The sequence below is a fragment of the Leucopleurus acutus genome (genome assembly GCF_964270905.1).
Source record: "Leucopleurus acutus genome assembly, chromosome: 20".
NCBI lineage: Eukaryota > Metazoa > Chordata > Mammalia > Artiodactyla > Delphinidae > Leucopleurus > Leucopleurus acutus.
Window position 1 is genome coordinate 51,447,462 of NC_139162.1, and position 23,067 is coordinate 51,470,528.

The 23,067-nt window shown below is 51.1% G+C and overlaps 1 protein-coding gene across 1 annotated transcript; it reads left to right on the forward strand.

The window, feature by feature from the left end:
• Nucleotides 1-22: 22 nt before the first annotated feature.
• On the forward strand, nucleotides 23-22,126 carry ZSWIM9 (zinc finger SWIM-type containing 9; the record flags this gene model as incomplete). Its single annotated transcript, XM_082861919.1, has 4 exons — nucleotides 23-237; nucleotides 1,339-1,614; nucleotides 9,805-10,117; nucleotides 19,937-22,126. 4 exons carry the CDS (start codon nucleotides 23-25, stop codon nucleotides 22,124-22,126), a joined length of 2,994 nt encoding a protein of 997 aa, XP_082718045.1.
• Between the last annotated feature and the right edge of the window lie 941 nt (nucleotides 22,127-23,067).

A 23,067-nucleotide genomic window follows, 5' to 3' on the forward strand; every position in this document is an offset into this window, starting at 1 on the left:
GCAAGCCCTCCCGCAGAGCACGATGGGAAACAGCCCCGAGCCTTCTGTTGCTCTGGATGAGTGGGTGTGGCTGGGGGTCTGCGGAGCGACCGGCGGGAAAAGGGAGATTCGGTGGAAGCCGCTGCGCGACGCACGGCGGGAAGAGAGGCGGGAGGCCGCGCGGGGCATCCCGGGAGCAAGGGCCGGGCCGGGCCTCGGCGCGGGGCATTGTGGGATGTGGACGCCGCTCCGGGGCGGGTAGGTGAGTGGGGAGGGGCGGGAAGGGTGCACATCTGGGGGAGGGGAGAGGCACAGCTGGGTGGGACAGCCGGGATGGGAGGTGCCAAGGCAGGCAGGGCTGGGAGGGGTTGCGGAGGCTGGAGCCGGTTGGGAGGGGCTTCATGAGGAGGGAGGCGCAGCTGGACGTGGGGGAGCATTTGGGGTGATGAAGTCCATCTAAGGACGACGGGCCATGCTAGGACGAGGACCCATATCTGGGGGAGGATGATAGATGTAGATGGGAGGAGAGGGCCACAGCTGGGCTGGGCGGTGCATCTGGGCAGGTGGGGACCACAGATGAATATTGGTGACACTTCTGAGAATTGGCCACAAGTGAATGGGGCACACACCTGTACGCGAAGGGGCCATACTAGATGTGGGGAGTAAGTCTGGATATGGGAGCATCTCTGGGAAGCAGAGGCACAGCTGGATGTGGCAACCCATATAGGGGTCACATGTTGGAGAGGAGCAACATCTGCCCAGTATCTGAGACACATCTGGGGAGGAGGGAGCCACAGGTGCATGAAGAATATGACTGGGCGTGAGAGGTCCATGATTGGATGTGCAGAGCACATCCGGAGATGGAGCATCTTTAGAGGCGGGCACAGCTGGATGTGGCTTATAGCCCCTGTGTACGCTCATGGAAGGGGGAGTTCCAGATGAATGGAGGCACTAGAGGTTACGGCCAAATGTGGGAGGCACATCTGGAAGGGGAGGAGGTCCTACCTGGAAGCCGGGAACACATTCGAGGAGGTGTCCACAATTGAGTTTAAGAATCATATGTTGGGAGAGGGACCCCAACTGTGCCTAGGGATCACATTTATGGAGGAGGTGACCAGAACTGGAGTTAGAGATCAGGATGACAGGTTCCAGCTGTCCCAGGCATAAAGCAGGGGGGTGGAAGGAGACCATAGATGGGCTAGAGGTTCATGTATAGAGATTAACGGGTATATCCCGCCCCAGGCCCCACCTGGATAGAGGCATCAGCACCGAAGAGGCAGGCCGAGAATGGAGGAAGCAGGACGCCTTGGGAGGGGATGGATCTGATACCCACGTGTCCTCCCCACCCCTCCCACCCAGGCGCCCCAGGATGGAGCCCCCACCCAGCACGGCAACGGGGCAGGAGGAACAGGAGCTGCGGGAGAGGGCCTTCTTCTCGTGGGCCGAGTTCAGCCGCTTCTTCGACGCATGGTGCCAGCAGCGGCTGGCGCTCTTCTTCGTCAAGAGCTCCATGCACCTGGCGCGCTGCCGCTGGGCCAGCGCGCCCCCGCTCTACACTCTCATCGATGTGCTCAAGTACAGCTACGTGCGGCTGGTGTGCAAGGACGTGCGCGCGCCCAGCCGGCCCGCCGTGGGGTGCGTGAGCTGAGCCTCCTGTCCTGCTGGGGGCTGGGGGGGAAGGGCGGCCTGGGGGAGGGGGAGGCAGTGAGCCCTCACCCCAGAGACTGGGAGGGGAGAGGTGCCAACTAAAACCGCTAAATACACCTTGAAGAGAAGCCTAGAGGGTCAAGGAGGGAAGCTTCCTGAGATGGAGACAGAGCCAGTTTGCTGGAGGGACCGAGGCACAGACAGAGGGTGGGTTCCACTTAGAGATTTTAACAGAGACCCGTGAAGAGGCAGGGAGCGAGATAGACACACACACCCAAGAGACATTAAAAAAGAAAATTCCAGAAACATGGAGACATGGCACCAGAGACACCAGCCAGCCAGAAAAACAGGTGAGAGCCAGATTTGGGACACCTACAAAGAGATCAGAGGCTGAGCTGCAGAGAAAGCCACAGGACAAAAATAGAAAAAAAAAAGAAATCCATCCATTCAGTAAATACAGGGCCAGGTCCCATGCTGGGAACTAGGGATATTTCACTTGGGCGAGTGGGGAGTTTAGCAAGACAGACAAATTCCCCGCCCTTCTGGAACTTTCGTACCGGACAGAAGACTGACATGATATGAACAAGGTCACAAATAGTTCCCTCCGACTGTAACGCTACAAAGGGCTTGAGGAATCCAAGAGGGCTAGGAAACATACCCAAGTGGCCAGGGGTGTTCTAATTGACCCCAATTTTAAACATTCCCCATACAATGTTGGGTTCCCAGCTCGGCAAGAGGCTGGGAGCTCCCCCCGGCAAGCTCGGCAAGAGGCTGAGACCTTGTTCTCTTGTGGCAGATGGCCACCCCAATTAGACGGGGCATTGGCGCTCAGGTTGGCCCCAGACTCCACTGCTCTCTGCCACCTCATCCTTTGCTACATCCTTGTTTTGCCTGTCTGGCCCCTGTCTGTGTGTGAGTTGGAGACCCTTGGGTGGGAGCCACGGACAGAGGGGTGCACTTAAGAGCACAGGCTCTGCCTGCTGGCTGCTTGAGACCGGCTCCACAACTTCCTGGGTGGGTCTCTTTGGGCAACGGACTTCACATCTCCAAGCCTCAGTTTTCTCATCTCTGAAAGGGGATTAGCGCAGTACCTGCCTCGTGGGGCTGTTAAGAGGTTACCGTGAGCAGGAAGGCGTTTACCCAGTGCCTGGAACACGGGGCGGCTGGGTACAGGAGAGCTGTTACAGGAGTCAAGAGCACAGACCAGGGAGCTGGCAGCCTGGGTGTCCACCATGGCTCCGCTGCTGACCAGCCTATGACACTGAGCTCGTGACGTCCCCTTTCTGGGCCTCAGCTGCCTCCCTGGGAAAAGGCGAGAAGTAATAGTATTGATCGCGTAGGTTTTGTGAGGATTAAATGAGCGGATACATGCCAGTCATTCAGAAGAGAGCCCAGGTGAGCACTCGGTACCAGTTAATTAAACATTTATTGTGAGAATTACGGTTCTCAGTAGCTTACTCACTGCTTATTCTGGAAACAGACTTGGAGATCCGGAAGCAGAACAGGATCAAACAGCCATCATCACCCAGATACCTAGAACACGAGAGCTTGCCGGAAGCTTAGGCCCAATCTGGAATCTCTCCTTGTTAACAGAACCCAATGCAAAGCAACAGACACTTGCTGAGTCCCTACTGTGTGCATGCTCTTCGAGGGGGCGTGTGGAACCCAGAGAGCAGGTCTCTGCCCTTGAGCAGCTCAGGATCTAATGTAGGAGACAAAGACACCCCCCACACAAAAAAAATGGCCCAAAGTAGTGAGAAAGACGTTGAAGAGGGAGATGGAGGAGGATAAAAGAGGAATGGTCAGCTCTACTGAGAGTTTCCAGGGTGGATCTAGAAGGCTTCCTGGAAGAGGTGACCAGTAAGTGGAGCCTTGAAGGATTTTCTTTGTTTATATATTTGTGTATGTACAGTATTTGACACATGGCACATATTACATGCAGGCACTGTCCCTCTACAAATATCGGAGGGGAGCCAGGGGGCAGAAGGGATGGGAGGGAGTGACAGGCCAGCCAGGAGGCAAGGACAGTGCCTTGGGCTTGGGTCTGGTGACTGGGTGGACAGTGGGATGTTCCCTGGATGGGGAGCCCATCACTTCTGAGCCCCTCCATCCCTCTAGCTGCTCAGGCAGGACCTGACCAGTGTCACAGCCCAGGGACCGAGGACAGAGTCTGGAGAATTAGTACATTAGAAAAGGCAGGACACGTGGCTGGCATGGTGTCAGGCCCAGACCTGCGGGGCTGAGTCCAAGGGCTGGGACTTTATCCTAGGGCACTGAGGACCCCTGGGAGGGCTGTGAGCAGGGTCAGCTCTGGGGGTAGGAAGACCCTCTGGGGTCTCATGGGGGATGGACGGGAGGAGAGAAACCAGAGGCCAGGCAGGTGGCTGGAGCTAGGGTCCAGGGAACTCACAGAAGGGCCATCTTTCCGGCCGCTCCTTCCGCCTTTCCTGGAGATTGCACGGTGACCTCCAAATCACCGTCCCTGCCTCTTCCCCCCTCCAGCTCTGGCGCTCTCCCACTCTCCCCCAGCCTCTCACGGCACCTCCGTTGCTAGAACAGGATTGCCAACCTTTCCCAACACACGCCAGCCTTTGGAAACACCAAGATCTTGAGAACCTGAAAGATCCAGAAGAAATGGGCAAGTGGAGTGCAAAACAAAGCAATGGTACTTTTTAAATCTTTTTGGCTGCACTGCGTGGCTTGCGGGATCTTCCCGGACCAGGGATTGAACCGAGGTCACAGCAGTGAAAGCCCGGAATCCTCACCACTAGGCCACCAGGGAAGTCCTAGCAATGCTACTTTTAGAAGAAAAAAAGATGTTTGAAAATAGCAGCAACTTTTTTAACTGTTTACCAGGCGCCAGCCCCTTGTCTAACCATATACATAATTTAATCCTCTCAACAACCCTGCAAGGTCAGTATTATTATTAGCCCCAATTTCCAGAAAACTGAGGCACAGAGAGGTTAAAGGAGTTTCCCAAGATAACACAGCTGCTAAGAGGGAAAACCAGGATTTGGACCCACACAGTTTGACCACAAAACCCATGTTTTTAATTACCATTCTATCTCCCTCTTCCTCTCTCCCTCCCTCTCCTCTCTCTTTATTTCACTCATGGATCGTTAATATGAGAGTTGAATGTGCCGACACCCTAAGGATATTTTGGTCCTAGGTACCATGTGTTTGTTCATTCATCCAAGAGGTTCGTTTTGAGCACCTACGATGTGCAGGGTGTATCTGTTTTAGATGCTGGGATTTCAGTGGGAGTACTCCACATTCAGTGGGGAGCATTCATTACAGATGGGCATCAATCAAATCATCACCCCAATATGTGATGGAATCTGCCTGGGGATGGTCAGGGAAGGCTTCCTGGAGGAGTGATGCTGTGAAGGATGAGTAGGACTTAACTAGATGAAGGGAAAGGATGTTTCGTGAAGAGGGAGAGAACTTACAGTAAGATGGTTGCAATGGAAATGTGAAAAAAGTGGATGATTTGGAGAGTTTAAAAGGCGTGATAGGACTTGTGATGGGTGGTTTTGGTGGGATGAGTGGTGAGTGGTGTGCCTGGGCACCTGGGTTTCAGACAAGGGGATACAGTCATTCACTCATCGTTCATTTACTGAACTGAGCACCTCCCAGGGGCCAGGAGCTGCTCTAGGTGCTGAGGATACAGCAGTAAACAAAACATGCGGAGTTTACTGTTGGGGGGGTGGGGGGAGGGGGGCGTGGTATTATTCCCCCAGATAGATGGAGAGAAATGACCTATTGAGGCTGCCGTAGACCATTGTGTGGGATACTGGGAACCCGCAGAGGGGACATGCCATTCTCTGGTAAGACGCACGGCTTCGCAGAAGAGAAGCTCCCCTGAACGGGGGTTTGTTCTAGGGGCTGAAACACCCAGGCCCGAAGAGGTCAAACCAGAGAGTTTCCCCAAAGCCCGTGAATTTTTCTAGACAAATGTACTGGGTAGAACCCCATGAACTTGCCATTTTGGTAGGTCAGAAATGGCTGTGTGTTGGAAATTTGTTTGAGTTGCATCTGATACCATCATGGTGGCTCCACATTTGTATTTTATTTAGAATGATTTTACACTTTCAATTTTTCTGAATTTGCATTATTTTTGTTACTTTAAGTTAGGCAAAAAGTCTCAAATGCTTATGTAGGTTTTTAAAATCTGTCAGGCTCCAGGGTTTTACTCCGTGCATAGAGGAGAAAAGCGGTGTGTCAAGGGTCCCCTTCTGACTTAACAAAGACAATTCCTAAGTATTTAGACTGGAGGTTCTCAGGGTGGATCCTAGGAAGGATCCCCCTCCTCAGGGACTGTTTAGAAAGAACGTAGGAGCATTTTGGGGGTGGGGTGTGCTACTGACATTTACCCCCTGGGAGCCAGGCTTCTTAACTATATGCCAGGCCCCAGATGGTCTATGTTACAAGGGTTGGCAAACTAGGAGCCCTTGGGCCAAATGCAACCTGCAGCTCATCTTTGTAAATAAAGATTTATTGACACACAGCCACACCCATTCATTTACATATCACCCATGGCTGTGTCTGCAGTATAGCAACAGGACATATCTACCGTCTGGCCCTTGGCACAACAAGTTTGCTGACCCCTGCTCTATAAATGTGAAATCTACCAAAAATGCTGATCTCACCTCCCCTTGGAGAAACATGGACATGCTTTCAGACAGCAGATGCCAATTTAAATATTATCAGGGAAATATACTCTGATTTTCTTTTCCCCTATTCTCTTTTTTTTGTTTTGTTTTTTACATATTTAGTTATGTGGCTGCATTGGGTCTTGGTTGCAGGTCTTAGCTGTGGCACGCAGGATCTTTCGTTGCAGTGCACAGGCTTCTCTCTGTTTGTGGCGCGTGGGCTCAGTAGTTGCGGCGCTGTTTCATCTTCTGCCATGCTGGATGTCACTCCCTAAATTGATGTTAGGTGATGGGCCATGCCCTTCAGTTTGAAAACCGCTGTTCGGGACAGACTTGCTCACACACAAGGAGATGTATAAGAGAGTGTTCGCTCAAGTGTTGTTTGTAAGAAGGGGGAACTGGAGACAACATAACAGCTGGCGGAGTTGCAGAGTGGAATATTAGGCAGCAAGTAATGAAACGTAAAAGTGTTGAAGAGCTGAGGAGTGAAAAAGCAAGTTACAAAAGGATATATAGAGTGGGATGCTTATATTTGTTTCCTGTTGCTGCTGTAACAAATAACTACAAATGTAGCGGCTTAAAATAATACAAACGTGTGACCTGACACCTCTGAAGGTCTCACTGGGCTAAATCAAGGTGTCTGCAGGACTGCGTTTCTTCTGGAAGCTTGAGGGGAGAATCCGTTTTGCTGCCTTTTCCAGCTTCTAGAGGCCACCCACTTTCCTTGGCTTGCAGCCTCTTCCTCCACTTTTAAAGCCAAGAGCGTAGCATCTTTCAGTCTTTCTCTGACTCTGACGTTTCTGCTTCCCTCTTCCCCTTATAAGGACCCTGTGATTACCTTGGGCCCAGTATCTTCTCCTCATCTCAAGATCCGAATTTAATCATGTCTGCAAAGTCCATTTGCCATGTGCAGTAACATTGCCCAGCTCCTGCGACTAGGATGTAAATATCCTTGGGGGGGGGGGGGCTGTCATTCTGCCCGACATCATGCTAGAAAACAAAAATTTCCCAAGTAAACTTCTACTTATTTATTTTTTAATATTTATTTATTTATTTGGCTGCGCCGGGTCTTAGTTGTGGTGTGCGGGATCTAGTTCCCTGACCGGGAGTCAAACCCAGGCCCCCTGCTTTGGGAGCACGGAATCTTAACCACTGGACCACCAGGGAAGTCCCCCAAGTATACTTGTAAAAAAAGTGTAACACACATTCAGAAAAGTGCACACATCCTGCATGTACAACTTGATGAATTTTCCCCAAGTAAAATGCGCATGTAACCAGCACCCAGTACAAGAGACAGAATACATCCAGTGCCAAGAAGCCCCCCTCCACCATCCCCCCCATAACCACTCAGGGTAACCATTGTCCACTCTTTGGCCAGCAGAGGTTAGCTTTGCCTGTTGTTGAACTTTCTATAAACTACAAGCATGTGGTGGGTCTTCTTTTGTGTCAGACTTCTTTCATCCAGCAGGTTTGTGAGATCATCCATGTTTGGCGGGAGAGTAATGGTTTGTTGATTCTTATTGTTGATTAGTACGTTATTTTTAGGAATATATCACAACCTGTTTTCCTATTCTATTCTGTGTTTGGGTTGTTTCAAGTATTTGGCTAATATGAATGGTGCCGTTATGAACATGCTAGTACACATCTTTCGGTGCTCATCTGCAGGCATTTATCTTGAATGGAAATGCTATTCACAGGGGAGGCACATGCTCAGCTTCAGTAGATACTGCCACTCCGTTTTTCGAAAGTGACTGTACCATTTCACACTCCCATCAACGACATCTGAGAGTTCCAGTTGCTCCAAGTCCTCACCAACAGTTGATGTTATCAGTCTCTTTTATCTGCTGGTGTAAAGTGGCCTCTCCCTAGGTTTTTTTTTTTTAATGAAACATACTTGATTTATAATGTTGTGTTAGTTTCAGGTGTGCAGCAAAATGATTCAGCTACCCACACATATATATATTCTTTTTCAGATTCTTTTCCATTATAGGTTATCACAAGATATTGAGTATAGTTCCCTGAGCTATACAGAAGGTCCTTATTGGTTATCTATTTTATGTATAGTAGCGTGTATATTTAATCCCAAACTCCTAATTTATCCCTCTCCCCCCTTTTGCCTTTGGTAACCGTAACTTTGTTTTTTATGTCTGTGAGTCTATTTCTGTTTCATGAATAAGTTCATTTGTATCATTTTTTTAGATTCCACATATAAGCAATATCATATGATATTTGTCTTTCTCTGTCTGACTTACTTCACTTAGTATGATCATCTCTAGGTCCATCCGTGTTGCTGCAAGTGGCATTATTTCATTCTTTTTTGTGGCTGAGTAATATTCCATTGTGTATATATACCACCCTAGGGTTTTGATTTGTGTTCCATTGATGCCTAAAGAGTTTGAGCCCCTTTTCATGTGTACAAAGTTTTAAAACCTGGTAACATACCTTCCACTGTTTTTTTTTTTAAAGGTGTATTTTAAAATATTTATTTATTTTGGGGTGCATTAGGTCTTCGTTGCTGCACACAGGCTTTCTCTAGTTGTGGTGAGCGGGGGCTACTCTTCATTGCGGTGCACGGGCTTCTCATTGCGGTGGCTTCTCTTGTTGCGGAGCACGGGCTCTAGGTGCGCGGGCTTCAGTAGTTGTGGCTCGCGGGCTCTAGAGCGCAGGCTCGGTAGTTGTGGTACATGGGCTTAGTTGCTCCGTGGCATGTGTTTATAGATACATTAAAACATATGTGGGAATGCTCAATACCTAATTTGGTTAGTGGCTACCTCTGGGGTCAGAAGGAGGGAGGGGACTTTGTTGGGACAGGGTTCACAGAAGGCCTCAGCTTGCAGTGTTGTTATCACTGAATCAAAAGCGGATACAGGAGTATACGAAATGTTTTATTTCTTAAAGTTGATTGAGGTAAGTATAATGAACTATGCATTCACTTTTAATTGAGCTGGGGGTGGTGGGTGCAGAATTCTAGCAAACGTACAGTGCTCCCCCATGTTCCAGACAGTGTTTTTCAGTGCTTTCCAGGTATCAGTTCTTTTAATCCTCACAACAACCCTATGAGAAAGCTATGATGATTATTACTCCCTTTTAAGAGGAAACTGAGGCCCAGAGACCTGAAGGGACCTGCCCAAGGTCACAGAGCTGGCATATTCTTAAGGCCCTCTACTCTTCTCTATGCTTGAAACAATTTTTTTAAAATTTTTATTGAAATGTAATTGATTTACAATGTTGTGTTAGTTTCAGGTGTGCAGCAAAGTGATTCAGTTATATATGTATTCTTTTTTTTAGATTCTTTTCCATGATAGGTTATTACAAGATATTGAGTATAGTTCCTTGTTGGTTATCTATTTTATATATGGTACTGTGTATATTTTAATCCCAAACTCCTAATGAATCCCTTCCCCTCCTTGAAACGATTCTTAATGTTCAAAAATCATAATAAGAATAAAGGAGAGAGGAGAGAGAAGGCAGACGAGGGCAGGCAGCAGGGTGATGTGACTGGCGGCCGTGGTCGTTCCTCCCGCAGGTCCCCCCAGCCCGGCTGCCCGGCCTTCATCATCGTCAAGCTGAGCCCGCTGCGGGACCGCCTCGTGGTGACAGAGTGCCAGCTGACCCACTCACACCCGGCCTGCCCGCTCGAGTTCGCCTACTACTTCCGTCCGGGCCACCTGCTGGCCAACGCCTGCCTTCCCGTGCGCACCACCAACAAGATCTCCAAGCAGTTCGTGGCCCCGGCCGACGTGCGCCGCCTGCTCTCCTACTGCAAGGGCCGCGACCACGGCGTCCTGGACGCCCTGCACGTGCTCGAGGGGCTCTTCCGCACCGACCCCGAGGCCAAGGTGGGGTCTCGGGAGAGGCAGGCGGGGGTGGGTGGGTGGGGGGCGGGGCGCGGCTGCGGAGAGGCACGCCCAAGACTCGCGGGCCGTTCATTCATTCATCCATCCGCCCACTCATCCATTCACGCCTTTCATTCATTCCTTCGCGTATTCATTCAAGATTTATCGAGGCATGGGGTGGTGGTCGGGGGCGGCTGCCTGCAAGATATGGCCCCGTCCCTACCCTCAGAGAACTCATCCCCTAAGGCAGCGCCCTCCACTAGAACTTTCTGCGGTGCTGCGAATACCTTGTGATTCCGCGCTGTCCAGTATGGTAGCCCCGAAGCCACACGTGGTTATTGGGAGCTTGCCCTGCGGCCAGTAGGACTGAGGAACAGAATTTTTAAATGGTATTTCATTTTCACGAATTGAAATGTAAATAGCCACTTGCAGCGATTGGCTACTACAACCTTGCAGTTGTCCGGGGAGAAACCAATCATAGACGCATCCCAACATGGTATCAGGTCATTAGGGTTGACACATCTTCTTTATCCATTCCTCTGTCGATGGACATTTAGGTTGCTTCCACATCTTGGCTATTGTGAATAGTGCTGCTATGAACATCGGGTTGCATGTATCTTTTCAAATCAGAGTTTTCTTAGGATAGATGCCCAGGAGTGGGATTGCGGAGTCATATGTTGGCCCACCTTAATATTTTTAAAAGAAATGAAGAAGTTCTAGAAAACCAAGAGACAGACCAGTGAAAGGGTTATTCCTTTTTTAAAAAATTTAAATTGGCTTTTTGAATATGTAAGACATTCGCATGGTCCTAAATTCAAAAGGTACAAAAGGGTATGTAGTGAAAAGTACCCTTGTCACCTCCTGCCCCTCAGGGCCCCTCCTCCGAGGCCGCTGGAGTATCAGTGGCTTATCCATCTTTTATATATCTTTCTGTTCTATGGCCCAGTGCTGTCCAGGGAAACTTTCTGTGATGCTAGAAATGATGTGTGTCTGCGCTGTCCAGTAGGGTAGCTGGTGTGGCTATCGAGTGCTTGAAATATGGCCAGTATGACTAAGGAACTGAATTCTTAATTTTTTTTATTATTTTTATTTATTTATTTATTTTGTCGCAATGGACGGCATGTGGGATCTCAGTTCCCCGACCAGGGATAGAACCCACGTCCCCTGCAGTGGAAGCATGGCGTCTTAACCACTGGACCGCCGGGGAAGTCCCCTGAATTATTAATTCAACTTAATTAATGGAAATTAATGTGGCCAGTGGCCTCTGGATGGAACGGCACAGCTCTATACACAGATACATTTGCGTGGCTTTATTTTTAAGCTTTTTTCCTCTTGTCCCCTCCCCCAGCAAGGTAGCCCGTTATACCCACATTTTTGCATCTTGCTTTGTGTACTGGGGCGTGCCAGATGGTAGCATCTTTTGTTCTTCCTCTGGGGCCGGTCAAATCCCCCTGAGAAAACTCCAACCGCTTGGCTGGCTGGCAGGTTAAGGCCAGGCTGCCAGCTTCTGGGAGCCATGTTGGGGAAGAGAGATGGGGAGCTGGCCCTCCGTCAGCAAGATGCAGAGAACTACCACTCCCCCCGCCCCGCCAGCAGATGGGCCCGATTCCCCAGGGCCAGCAACCCTCTCTGTTTTACCGCTTCCGCAGAATAAATCTCCAGCCACCTGGGGGTGAGAAAAAGCTTGACAGATCTAACTGCTTCCAGAACAGCCCTCACATCTTTTGTTTTAACCTCCCCCCCACGCTGCCAGGGTTTGCCAGTTCCTTTTGAGGACTCTGCTATTGGTCCCAACCGATGGGGTTTTTTGGAGAGGTTGCTTTTGTTTTCTTTTTTTGGGGGGGAGCGGTGGTCAGCTTGTCCATCTGCTTTCCAACTTCTGAAGTTTGGGTCCTGTTGTCTCCTTTCCTAATGCCTCTATAACTTTAAAAAAAAATTCCTTTTCTATAGAGGTACTTGAAGGTCAGGAAGGAGTGAAATTAGCAGGATGTGTTCAGTCTGTCACCTTTACACGGACGTTTCACCTGGCTTTTTTCACTTATAAGATATAGCAAAAGAGTTCTGGGTGTTATTCTTTCTGCTTCCAGCAGTTTCCTGAAGGAGCGCTTATATTTGAGAAGCTGAATGCCAGGGACCCCCTGCCTTGAGGTCGTTCACTTGGTCTTGGGAGGGGGTCAGACAAGAAGGGTGTATCCCAAAACCACAACCACCGTTTGTGGGCAAGACTGAGTGGCTGCTTCAGCCAAGGAGGTGTTAAGACCTTTTATAATCTGCCCTGAGGCCGTGATGATGGGCTGAGGAATCTAATCCCATCTCCTCTGTGGCAGGCTCCAGGGTAACCAGCAAGCCGGCTGGCTTTCTGGGTGAAGATGGGTCTTGCACAGAAACGTCGCAGCCCTCTCTCACGTGTACGCTTTGGCTTCTGAGAAAGGCGAAAGCTGTTCTGAGTGTGCTGCTTTTAAGAATACTAACTGGTCAGCTGGTACGATCTCAGCAGAGGACTCTTTGTCAATATCTGTCAGAATGACCAAGCCACTCACCCTCTGACCGCTCCCTCTCCCACTGCTGGGAATTTATCCTGCAGGTGTAGTTGCGCAGATGCCGAATGATTTCCACGCAAGGTTAATCACTGGGGTTCGTGAAAGTAAGATTGGAAACAACCAAACCCCACCCCTGGGTAATGGTTACATAACTGCAATACTGTGTAGCTTTAAGCAAGAGTGAGAACAATTCTAGGAACTGATCTGAACAGATCTCTCAGTTACAAAAAAAGAAAAAAAAAGCAAAGAGCAAAACAATGTACATGGTATATTGTATGTATAAAACGGAGAAAATAAGAATATAAAGGTGGCTTGCTTGCATTCACATAAAGAAAATCTAGAAGAACGGCAAGAGATGTGGATGGACATAAGAAGAGCGAATGGCAACAGAGTGGTTAGAAAATAGAAGTAGGAAGAGGACCCAGTGCTGGCTAGCTTTCTGTGATTTGACTTTGGGACCTTGTGAATTTTGACACATTTGAATAATTCATTTTAAAAGAGAAGATAAAAAATAGACAATAGTCCCAATGTACCACACTGATCTGTTTCTCTCTAGAAAAGAAAAATGCGGGATGAGCGATGAGTGTCCTAAGACGTGACAGTCAGGATGGCCTGGGTTTTGCCTTAGTAACAACCAGCCCTGGAATCTCAGTGGCTTACCTCGCTGAACTTTATTTCTTGCTCATTGGCCAGAGCAAGTCACGTGACTGTGGAGAACTTCAGGGGGGCAGAGAGATGCAGTCCTGCCAAGTGCCCAGGACAGGAGAAACCCACCATTACTTGGCACAGGGAGAAGGACAACCACAGGCTTATAGAGCTGTTTCACTGAGGGTCTCCCAGAGCCCTATCTGAATCTGGGGCTTGTGTTTCCCCTGCTCTGTAGTTACCCTGGACTCTTGTGGCTCCGTCTCAGCCTTTCTGCCTCTTCCTGGCTCCCCAAGGGAATCTTCTTTGTGTCCAAATAGCCTATTTTTACATCAGGCCAGCCACTTTGGGGGTGATACAGTAGCAGCTAAACACTTGATTTTATTTGTACAGATATACACTAAAAACTTTATATACATTCTAGCTGTGCCATTTCCTGGCTGGGGAACATCCAGTAAGTTGTGAACAAGTTATGTAACTTCTCCAGACCTTGGTTTGTTCATCTATAGAATGGGGATAATAATAGACACTACATCATAGTTGTTAGGGTTGTTGTGTTAGGGTGAGTGTGTGTGTGTGTGTGTGTGTGTGTGTGTGTGTGTGTGTGTAAGGAACAGTGCCCGGAAAGTAGGAAGCGCTATATGGTTTAGCTATTTAGCTATTATTTTTATTCCCTCATTTTTTGCGGGGGAACAGTCTAGAGAATAGTATTATTCTGTTCACATGAAAAAGGAGGCTGTGTGTCTGACTATAGGAAGAGGTGTGGGTAGGGAGTGTTGTGTGGCATGGTTTCTGATGTCCACATTTGTGGAATCTGGTCTATGGTTAATGCATCCCTGTGCCACCGATTTGTGTGTCTAAGATGGTACCCACGATCATTCCCATCCTCTAGTCTGCTCCTCCCTGGGCTGCTCCATCCCCGCTTGTGCCCCGCCATCCACTCTGCGCCTCAACCCAGAAGCCTGTGTGTCAGGCCCGTGTGATCACTTTTGTGAAGAGTCTAGTGGTCAGCTGCACAGGCCCTGGGCCCAAACTGCCTGGATTCAAATCCCAGCTCTGGTGTTTACTACCCGTGTGACCCCAGGCAAGCAACTGAACCTCTCTGTGCCTCAGTTTCCCCATCTGAAAAATGGGGATAGTGATAACAGGACCTGTTGTGCAGGATTGTTGTGGAGGTTGAAAGAGTTAATGCCTTGGAACTGGGGGGTTAGTTCTCCCCAGCACTTTACACACGTGAAATCTCCTGTTCATATTTATTCGTCTTTCGTTTGCAGGCTCTCTCTTCCCACTCAGAGGTGCCTTATTGGCCCTCCTCAGTGCTTGAGCAGCACTTGGCATGTCTGATTTTCTCAGTAAATATTTGGTAGAGAAATTCATTCATTTATGTATCCCCCTCCCACCTTCATCACATGTCACCGCACCCCTCCAGTGTCACCCACACATCTCCATCCATACCTTGTTTTTTCCCCCCACCACCATCCTTTATGACCTGGACTTGAATCCCAGCCCTACTGCTTGTTAGCACCATGATCTGGAGCAAGTCACTTCCCTGGTGTAGTCAGGGACCCTAAGACCACCCTCAGGTTCAATGGGGACTCACAGAACTCAGCAAAGCCATTATACTCACGGTTACAGTTTATTACAGTGAAAGGATACAGAGTACAGTCAGCAAAGGGGCGCATGGGGTGGGGTCCAGGAGAGACCAGTGGTCTCTCCCAGTGGAGGTATATGGACGGTGCTTATTTCTCCCGGCAACAGTGTGTGACAACACGCATGGGGTATCGCCCACCAGGGAAGCTCACCCGAGCCTCGAGTCCAGGGTTCTTATTGGGGTTTGGTCATGTAGATATGACTGCCTGGGTGGCTGACCTCAGTCTCCAGCCCCTCTGGAGGTCAAGCCCGAGGCCCCCACTATAAACCAGTTGTTATCAAGAGACTATTTAGAGTGGCCCAAGCCCCCCAAGTGAACCAAGACACTCTGTCGGGCAGGACATTCCAAGGGCTTAGAGGCTGTCTCCTAGGAGTCAGGAAAGAGCCAGACCTTTCTTTGGAAGGTGTGGGGTTTGGACAACCCAGACCTGCTGAGTTAATCCTTTACGGCAAACCTGGAATCTCTCAGCCTCAGTTTCCCTATCTGCAATATAAGGAAGATAATGGTCCCCTCTCAGCAATCACCCTCGCTCATTCAGAGGACCCCACACTGGGAATTCCCTGGCGGTCCAGTCGTTAAGACTCGGCGCTTTCACTGCCCCGTGGGCCTGGGTTTGATGCCTGGTCGGGGAACTAAGATCCCACAAGCAACCACACACCAACCTCTGTCCCATTAGCCTTTCTCTTTAGCATGTCCTCCACACTCAGATGATAATAATAATAATAATAACAGCTATCACTCAATACACACTGACCTCGTGCCAGGCACTGATCTCCATGCTTCATGCAGATTAACCCATTTAATCCTCATAGCAACTTTATAAGGTCAATGCAGTTACACTCCCCATCTTTGTGGATGGGAACAGCTCAGGCACAGAGAAGTTCAGACACTTTCCCTAAGTCACACAGCTGATGCATAAATTCGCACAGTTAGTAAGAGGAAGAACCTGGATTTGGATCCCTACGGTCTGGCTCCAGGGTCCAGGAACCCTTAACTATCCAGTCATTGGGCCTCTCGGCTGAAAGCAACACTAGTTGTGTTATTGTTCATGGAGACTTGGCCAATGCAACAGGGCAGGACTTGCACCTGCCTCATTCAGTCCCTTCTCTCTCCTCAAGGCTAACACAGTGTCAAGCACACAGTAGGTGCTTAGTAAATGCCGTTTAATGAACAAATGGCTGTGCAAGAAAAGCTTATGTGCCCTCTTTAGAAAGAAAACTCAAGATCAGAAATCTAAGTTTTCTCTTTAAGAATGAAAGTCAGCTTCTAATTAGGCAAGTGCTGGCCAGCTCCAGAAAAGTCTCAAGGCAAATACGTTTTGCTGTTTTTACTTTTCTCTTATTCCTTTTCCCAAGGAGAGAAAGGTAAGAACTTACCTAATACTATAGAAACATGTAAGATTTTTTTTAACCCATTATGCCTATTAAAACTTTCTTTTTTTTCAAATTGAAGTATAGTTGATTTACAATGTTGTGTTAATTTCTGCTGTACAGCAAAGTGATTCTGTTATACACACATATACATTCTTTTTCATATTCTTTTCCATTATGGTTTATCATGGAATGTTGAATATAATTTCCTATGCTATACAGTAGGACCTTGTTGTTTATCCTCTTTTTTTTTTTTTTTTTGGAGATGTAATTGACCTATAACATTCTATTAGCTTCAGGTGTACAACATAATGATTTGATATTTGTATATACTGTGAAATGATCACCCCAGGAAGTCTGGTTAACATCCGATGACTTTTATCTTTACGTTAGTTTCTAGACCAGCACCGTCGAATAGAACTTTCTGTGGTGATGGAAATGTCCTCTATCTGCACTGCCCCATAGACACTGGCCTCACGTGGCTGTTGAGCAGTGAAATATGACCAGTGTGACCGAGCAAGTTAATTTTTACATCTTTTAAAATCTTAATTTAAATGTAAATAGCTACTGTATTGGACAGAACTGTCCTAGATGGAAACATCTGCTAAGATAAATTAAATCATAAAGTAATAGTAGGTGTAAAACTTAATGATGGTTGAAAAAAAATGATAGTGGTATTGTAACCAGTTCAGGGGTAAGCTGACTAGGCTTTTCTATAAAATTTATTGAATGCCTCTTCTATTTAAGATGCTGAACGTATAATTTTAGGGTGAGGAAAGCAATTTTCTTGCTCTTTTTGGACTCCACTGGACTTTTTTTTTTTCTTAATAGAGTTAGTTTGTTGTTGTTGGCTTTTTGGGTTTTGTTTTTGTTTTTTTTTTTTTTTTGGTCTTGAAAGTGGAGAACTGTGCATTGCATTTTAACTGGTTTCATAGGACGAGGTCCAATTATGGCAGAATGGTTTGTGGAGAGATCTGTGTTTAAACTGTATTCCAATCCTGGTTCTGCAGCTGTGGGCCAGCTCTGCAGGGCCTGGCTGAAACAGTCTTAGCCGTCTGCCTGGTATAGGGGACCCTAGGTCATCGCTGCTAATCTCCCTACCCCATTAAGTGGCTTTTGTGCAAAAATAATGAGGCCAGAGTGGCTGAGGCCAAGGCAGACAAGAGGGACAGAGATGAGGCCCAAGGGCCTGATCGCCCAGTGCACAGCTGTGGCCTGGACTCTGGATTTGACTTGAAGGGTGATGGGAAATTCTGGGAAAGGTTTTTAAGGAGGGGAGGGGTTGATCTGGTCAGTCTTGAAAATGCCCCCCAGCAGCGGTGTGGGGGACAGGGAGAGACAGGGAGCCCAGGCAGAAGCGGCTACAATAATCCAGGTGACAGATGGTGATGGCTCTGACCAGTGGCCGTGGGGGTGGGGAGAAGGGGTCAGATTCTGAAGGTCGCCGCTAGGATTTGGGGATGGACTGTGTGCAGAGGAGCTAAGAATCAGCCCTGAGTGCCGGGGCCTGAGTTATAAAGTGGGTGGTGGAGCCATTGGGGAAGAGGCGGCTGACCAAAGAGGGGCAGGTTGGTGGGGAGTGAGAATCAAGGGTGCCTTCGGGCCGTCAGTCTCAAGGGACACGTGAGCTGTCTATAAGGGTCCATGTTGCTGCAGAGACAGGTGAGTAGGTGGGTCTGGAGCCTGGAGATACAGAACGGGGAGTTATCAGCTTAGAGATGCTAAAGGCCACGTAACTGGATGAGATCACCTTGGCTGAGCCTAGAGAGGAGAGAGGGGAGGGGAGGGCCTGGCCGAGCTCTGCAGCACAGCAACATTTAGAGGTGGAGCAGAGGAGGAGGGGCGAGCGAAGGAGACTGCAGAGGAGATGGCTGGGAAGAAGGAGGAAAGCCAGGAGTTTTTCAGGGTGACAGAAGCCAAAAGAGACCTACGTTCCAGAAAGGGGACAGGGTCACTGTACTGAATGCTGCTGAGAACTCGAGTGAGATGGTAACGATAGCTGGGATCTGATACGTGCCAGGCATCATTGCAAGCTTCGGACACGGATGATCTCTATTTAGCCTCACCACAAGCGTTAAATAGACATATATTCCCATTTTGCGTAAAAGGAAACTGAAGCTAAAATGCCAGAGGAGGGAACTCCCTAGCGGTCCAGTGGTTAGGACTCCACGCTTCAACTGGCAGGGGCCCGGGTTTGACCCCTGGTTGGGGAACTACGATCCCACAAGCCAGCTCAGAGCAGCCAAAAAAAAAAATGCCAGGGAGAGTGACTCGCCGGAGGTCTCACAGCTAGGAAGAGACAAAACCGGAATTCAGAACTAGGATTCCAAGCCAGGATTCCCTGAAATTCCACTCCAGAGACACAGCCAGTGGATAGCACCGCACATTCGCACATTCACACATTCATTCACTCACTCATTCGGGATGTATTGAGCTGTGGCTCAGGCCAGGAGCCATTCACAGCATCAAGGGATGCAAAAGTTAAATGAAGCGATATCCTTGTGGGGCTTACATCTTAGGGAGGGCAAACAGGCAATAAGCAAAGCAGCAGATAACGATGGAACACGCTTCAGGGTGTAAGTACCACGGCCGGAAGCATCCAGAGAGAGCTGTGGTGTCCGCTAAGACGGGCTGGTCAGAGAAGACCTTCACGAGCACGTGGTCTTTAAGCAGGGGTGATAGTTAGAGTAATAAGGAACACTTCAAGGTCACTTACTATTTGTTGGGTGAGTACTGTTCAATAATAGTAATATTATTTGTGCCAGGCGATGTTCCAAATGCTTTAATTCATTTCATCCGTCCAATCACACTCTCATCATCATCATTTTGCAAATGAGACAGGGGTCAGGGAAGTTGCGGAAAGCCACACAGCCAGGAAGTGGGGGCTCCAGGGTCTCAGCCCAGGCCGTCTGGCTCCAGACACTATGATGGACCCGACACTCCATGCATGAAAGAATGACTCTTCAGTTCCCAGAAGGTGAAATTGGGAAACGAGGAGGTTAAGGAGGAAGCTGAGGCACAGAGAGCTCAAGTCATGTAGTTAAAAGCGTTGGTGAGGCCGGGACTCAAACCCAAGCAATCTGGCTCCACAGTCTATGCGTTTTACTTCTAGACCAGTGGCTCTCAAACTTGAGCGCGCGTGGGAATCCCCGGGACGGCTTGTCAAAGCAGATTGCTGGGCCCCTCCTCGGGAATTTCTGACTCAGCAGGGCTGCGGTGGGCCTGAGAATATATGCATTTCTGTCAAGGTCCCAGCAGGCGATGCTGACGCTGCTGCTCCAGAACCTATACTTTGCGAACCACTGCCCTAGAGTGCCTCTGACCGCAGGAAGGAATGAATACCCAGCTCCTAGTAGGGGGAACTGAGGCTCAGAGAGGCTGTCTAGTGGGCAAAACCACACAGCTCTTAGACGGTGGTGCCGGCATCGGAAACCCAGGCAATCTGGAATCCGCGTTTTTAATCATTCCCCTGCACTGCCTCCTGCTGGTCAGAAATGCAGGCACATATGAAAGAACGAGTGAACGGAGTCCCGTTTCCCCAGGGGGGGAAATCGTGGGCGGGGCGACCCAGGGCACCTCCTGACCTCTTTCCCCGCCTCTCCGCCCCCGCCCGCAGGTAAAGCTGGTATTCGTGGAGGACCAGGCGGTGGTGGAGACCGTATTCTTCCTGACATCGCGCACCCGAGCGATGCTGCGGCGCTTCCCGCGCATGCTCCTGGTGGACCGGCTGCCGGGACTGCAGGGCGCGCTGGATCTGCTGGCGGTGCTGTGCGTGGACGGCGCGGGCCGCGCGCGTCAGGCCGCCTGCTGCGTGGCGCGGCCCGGCACTCCGAGCCTGCTGCGCTTCGCGCTGGCCTCGCTGCTGCAGAGCGCGCCCGACGTCAAGGGCCGTGTGCGCTGCCTCACGGCCGGGCCCGAAGTGGCGGCACAGCTGCCCGCCGTGCGCCAGCTGCTGCCGGGCGCGCGCGTGCAGATCTGCCGGGCGCAGGGCCTGGAGACGCTCTTCAGCAAGGCGCAGGAGCTGGGCGGCGCCGGCCGCGAGGACCCGGGCCTGTGGCCGCGCCTGTGTCGCCTGGCGGGCGCGTTGTCGCCCGCCGCCTACGCCGAGGCACTGGCCGAGCTGCGCGCCCACGGCCCGGCCGCCTTCGTCGATTACTTCGAGAGCAACTGGGCGCCGCGCCGGGACATGTGGGTACGTTTCCGCGCCTTCGAGGCGGCCCGCGACCTGGACGCGTGCGCCCTGGTGCGCGGCCACCGCCGGCGCCTGCTGCGCCGCCTGAGCCCCTCGCGCAGCGTGGCGCAGTGCCTGCGCGACCTGGTGGCCATGCAGTGGGCCGACGCGGCTGGGGAGGCGGCGCCGGATGTGTCCGACGATGGGGGCGCTTGGCTGGAGGGTGAGCTGGGGAGGGGAGCCCAAGTGGAGAACGAGAGGATGAAGGGTGTGGAAACCGGAAACTGGGGCGGGGCGCGGAAGGAAGGAAGTTTTAGGAGAGAAGCCCAGTTAGAGAAGGAGTGGGCCAGAGGGTTGGAGACCAGAGAGCGGGAAGGGGCTCAGGTAGAAGGTGAGAAGGGGAGAGGGTTGCAAATCCGAGACTGGAGAGGGGTCCACTTGGAGAACCAGAAGGTGAGAGGGCTAGAGGGGAGTGTCTGGAGAGGGTCCCAGTTGGAGAACGAGCACTTGAGAGGGCCCGCGATCAGAGACTGGAGGGGGGGCCCGCTGGAGGGTGAGAAAGACTGGGGTCTGGAAGGTTATATCTGGAGGGGGGCCCAGGTGGAGGACCAGAGGTTGAGAGGATTGGAAGAGTATACCTGGAGGCTGGCCCAGCTGGAGGATGGAAGGATTAGGCTGCTGGAGACCCCAGACGGGAGGGGGACCCTGTTTGATTATGAGAGAGCCAGCAGTCTTGACGGGAGCTCCTGGAGGGGGGCCCAGTTGCACGATGAGAGGGTAAGTGGACTGAAAACCAGAGACTGGAAGGGGCTGCATTTGGAAGCAGAGAAGGAAAGGGGGCTGGAGGTCAGAAACTGGAGGAGGGTCCATGTGGAGAAGCCCTCGGAATTGGTCCCCGAGAACGGAGACCTAAGGGGGCCCCAAGGGGGAGATGTGAGGCAGAGAGGGCCAGAGACTAGAGAAGAGCGAGCAGTGAGGTTGGGTGTCAAAAGAAGAAGGGACCTGGAGGATGTAGTTCTGGTCCAGCTGGGGGACACAAGGGTGACAGGCCTGGAGAATGGAGATGGAGGGGGAGCCCAGGCTGGGGGCCCCAAGAGCAGAGGAGGGCAGGGGATGGAGTGTGGGGACACAGCAGGGGGCCGTCTAGGGCTGGGGAATGGAGTCACGTGCAGCACTCCCGTGGGGACTGTGTTGGAGGGTGACTCAGAGTGGGCAGTGACAGGGAGAATGTACCTGGCGGCCGGAGAGAGCGCACAGGAAGGAAGCGGAGGAGAAGGCCCCAGGGAATCAAAGAGGCCTTGCTGCCCCTCGGAGGAGGAGGAAGTGGACTGGGAGCCCCTGGCCAAGTTCCGAGCGGCCTGCGGGCCAGAGCTGGCAGAGCTGGTGGCCGAAGAGCTGGCCTTCGCCCGGCAGCACGGCACCCGCGGTTTCCATTGGACAGGAGCTGGCTTTGCCCTGAAGGACGGCACCTCGGACTTCTTCCTGGACGGAGCCCTGACGCGCTGCAGCTGCTCCATCCATGCCGCCCGGCGTCTGCCCTGCCGCCACCTCTTCGCCGCGCGCCTACTCACAGGGGCAGCCTTATTCCACATGGACCTGCTCAGGGATTGCTGGGGGAGAGCCCCCGAGCCCTAAGCCTGCTCGCGCCTGCCCGTCACCCTCCACGGTGGGGGCGGGAGGGCATCCTTCGATCCCAAAGATAATGGGGCTGAGCCCAAGGAGGCCACCCCAGTCCCCCCGTCCACCTCCTGGGGCATCCAGCGGCTTCATCTGGGCAGTTTGCCTCTCTGGGTCCGAGGGGAAGCAGACGGTGTGGTCTCGGAGGTCCTGGAGCCGCAGCTGTGGCAGATGGTGGTGGCCAGGGTGGATTCTGAGGGCTTCCCTCCAGAGAGGAAATGTGTGGTGAGAGGGTGTAGACAGGGTCAGGTCCGGCCAGGAGAAGGAAGGGGATAAAGCTGGGGGAGGGGAGGACACCAGGTTGTGGGGAGAGCCTGGCAGGAGGAGGGAAAAACGGGGGGTAATGAAGAAGAGGGAAGGGGAGGAAAGACAAAGGGGACACAGACATGGAGGAGAGAGGACAATAAAAGAGGCAGAAATGGAGAAGACATGGGGACAAACGGGAAGGGAGGAAAGGAGAGGGGGTGGGGGAGGGGAGGAGGAGACAAGGATGGAGGAGAGGGAAGGAAAAAAGGAGATGGCAAAGGAAAGGAATGGGAGAGGGGGGGAGAGAAGAAACGAGAGGGGAATGACGTGGGGATTTCTCTAAGGCCTGGCGTCTTGGATCCCCTTCACCTTCTGGTTGGTCATTCCCGGAAGAGGCAGAATAAGAGGGGGCCCTGGGAGTCTGGTGGGATGGGTTGGCGGCCCTGCAGTGGGGGAGGGGAACCCTCTGGACTTCTGTGCTTCAAGATTGGAATAAAACAGTATTTTGGTTTCTGTGCTGAGTTCTTGGCTTGTGGGGGAGGGTGGGAGGCCCAGACCCAGAGGGCAATTGAGATGGTCCAGCATTCCTTGACTTTTCTATCAACAGGCCCTACTGTTGATGGAATGCAGGGACCCAAAATGAATCCATCTTC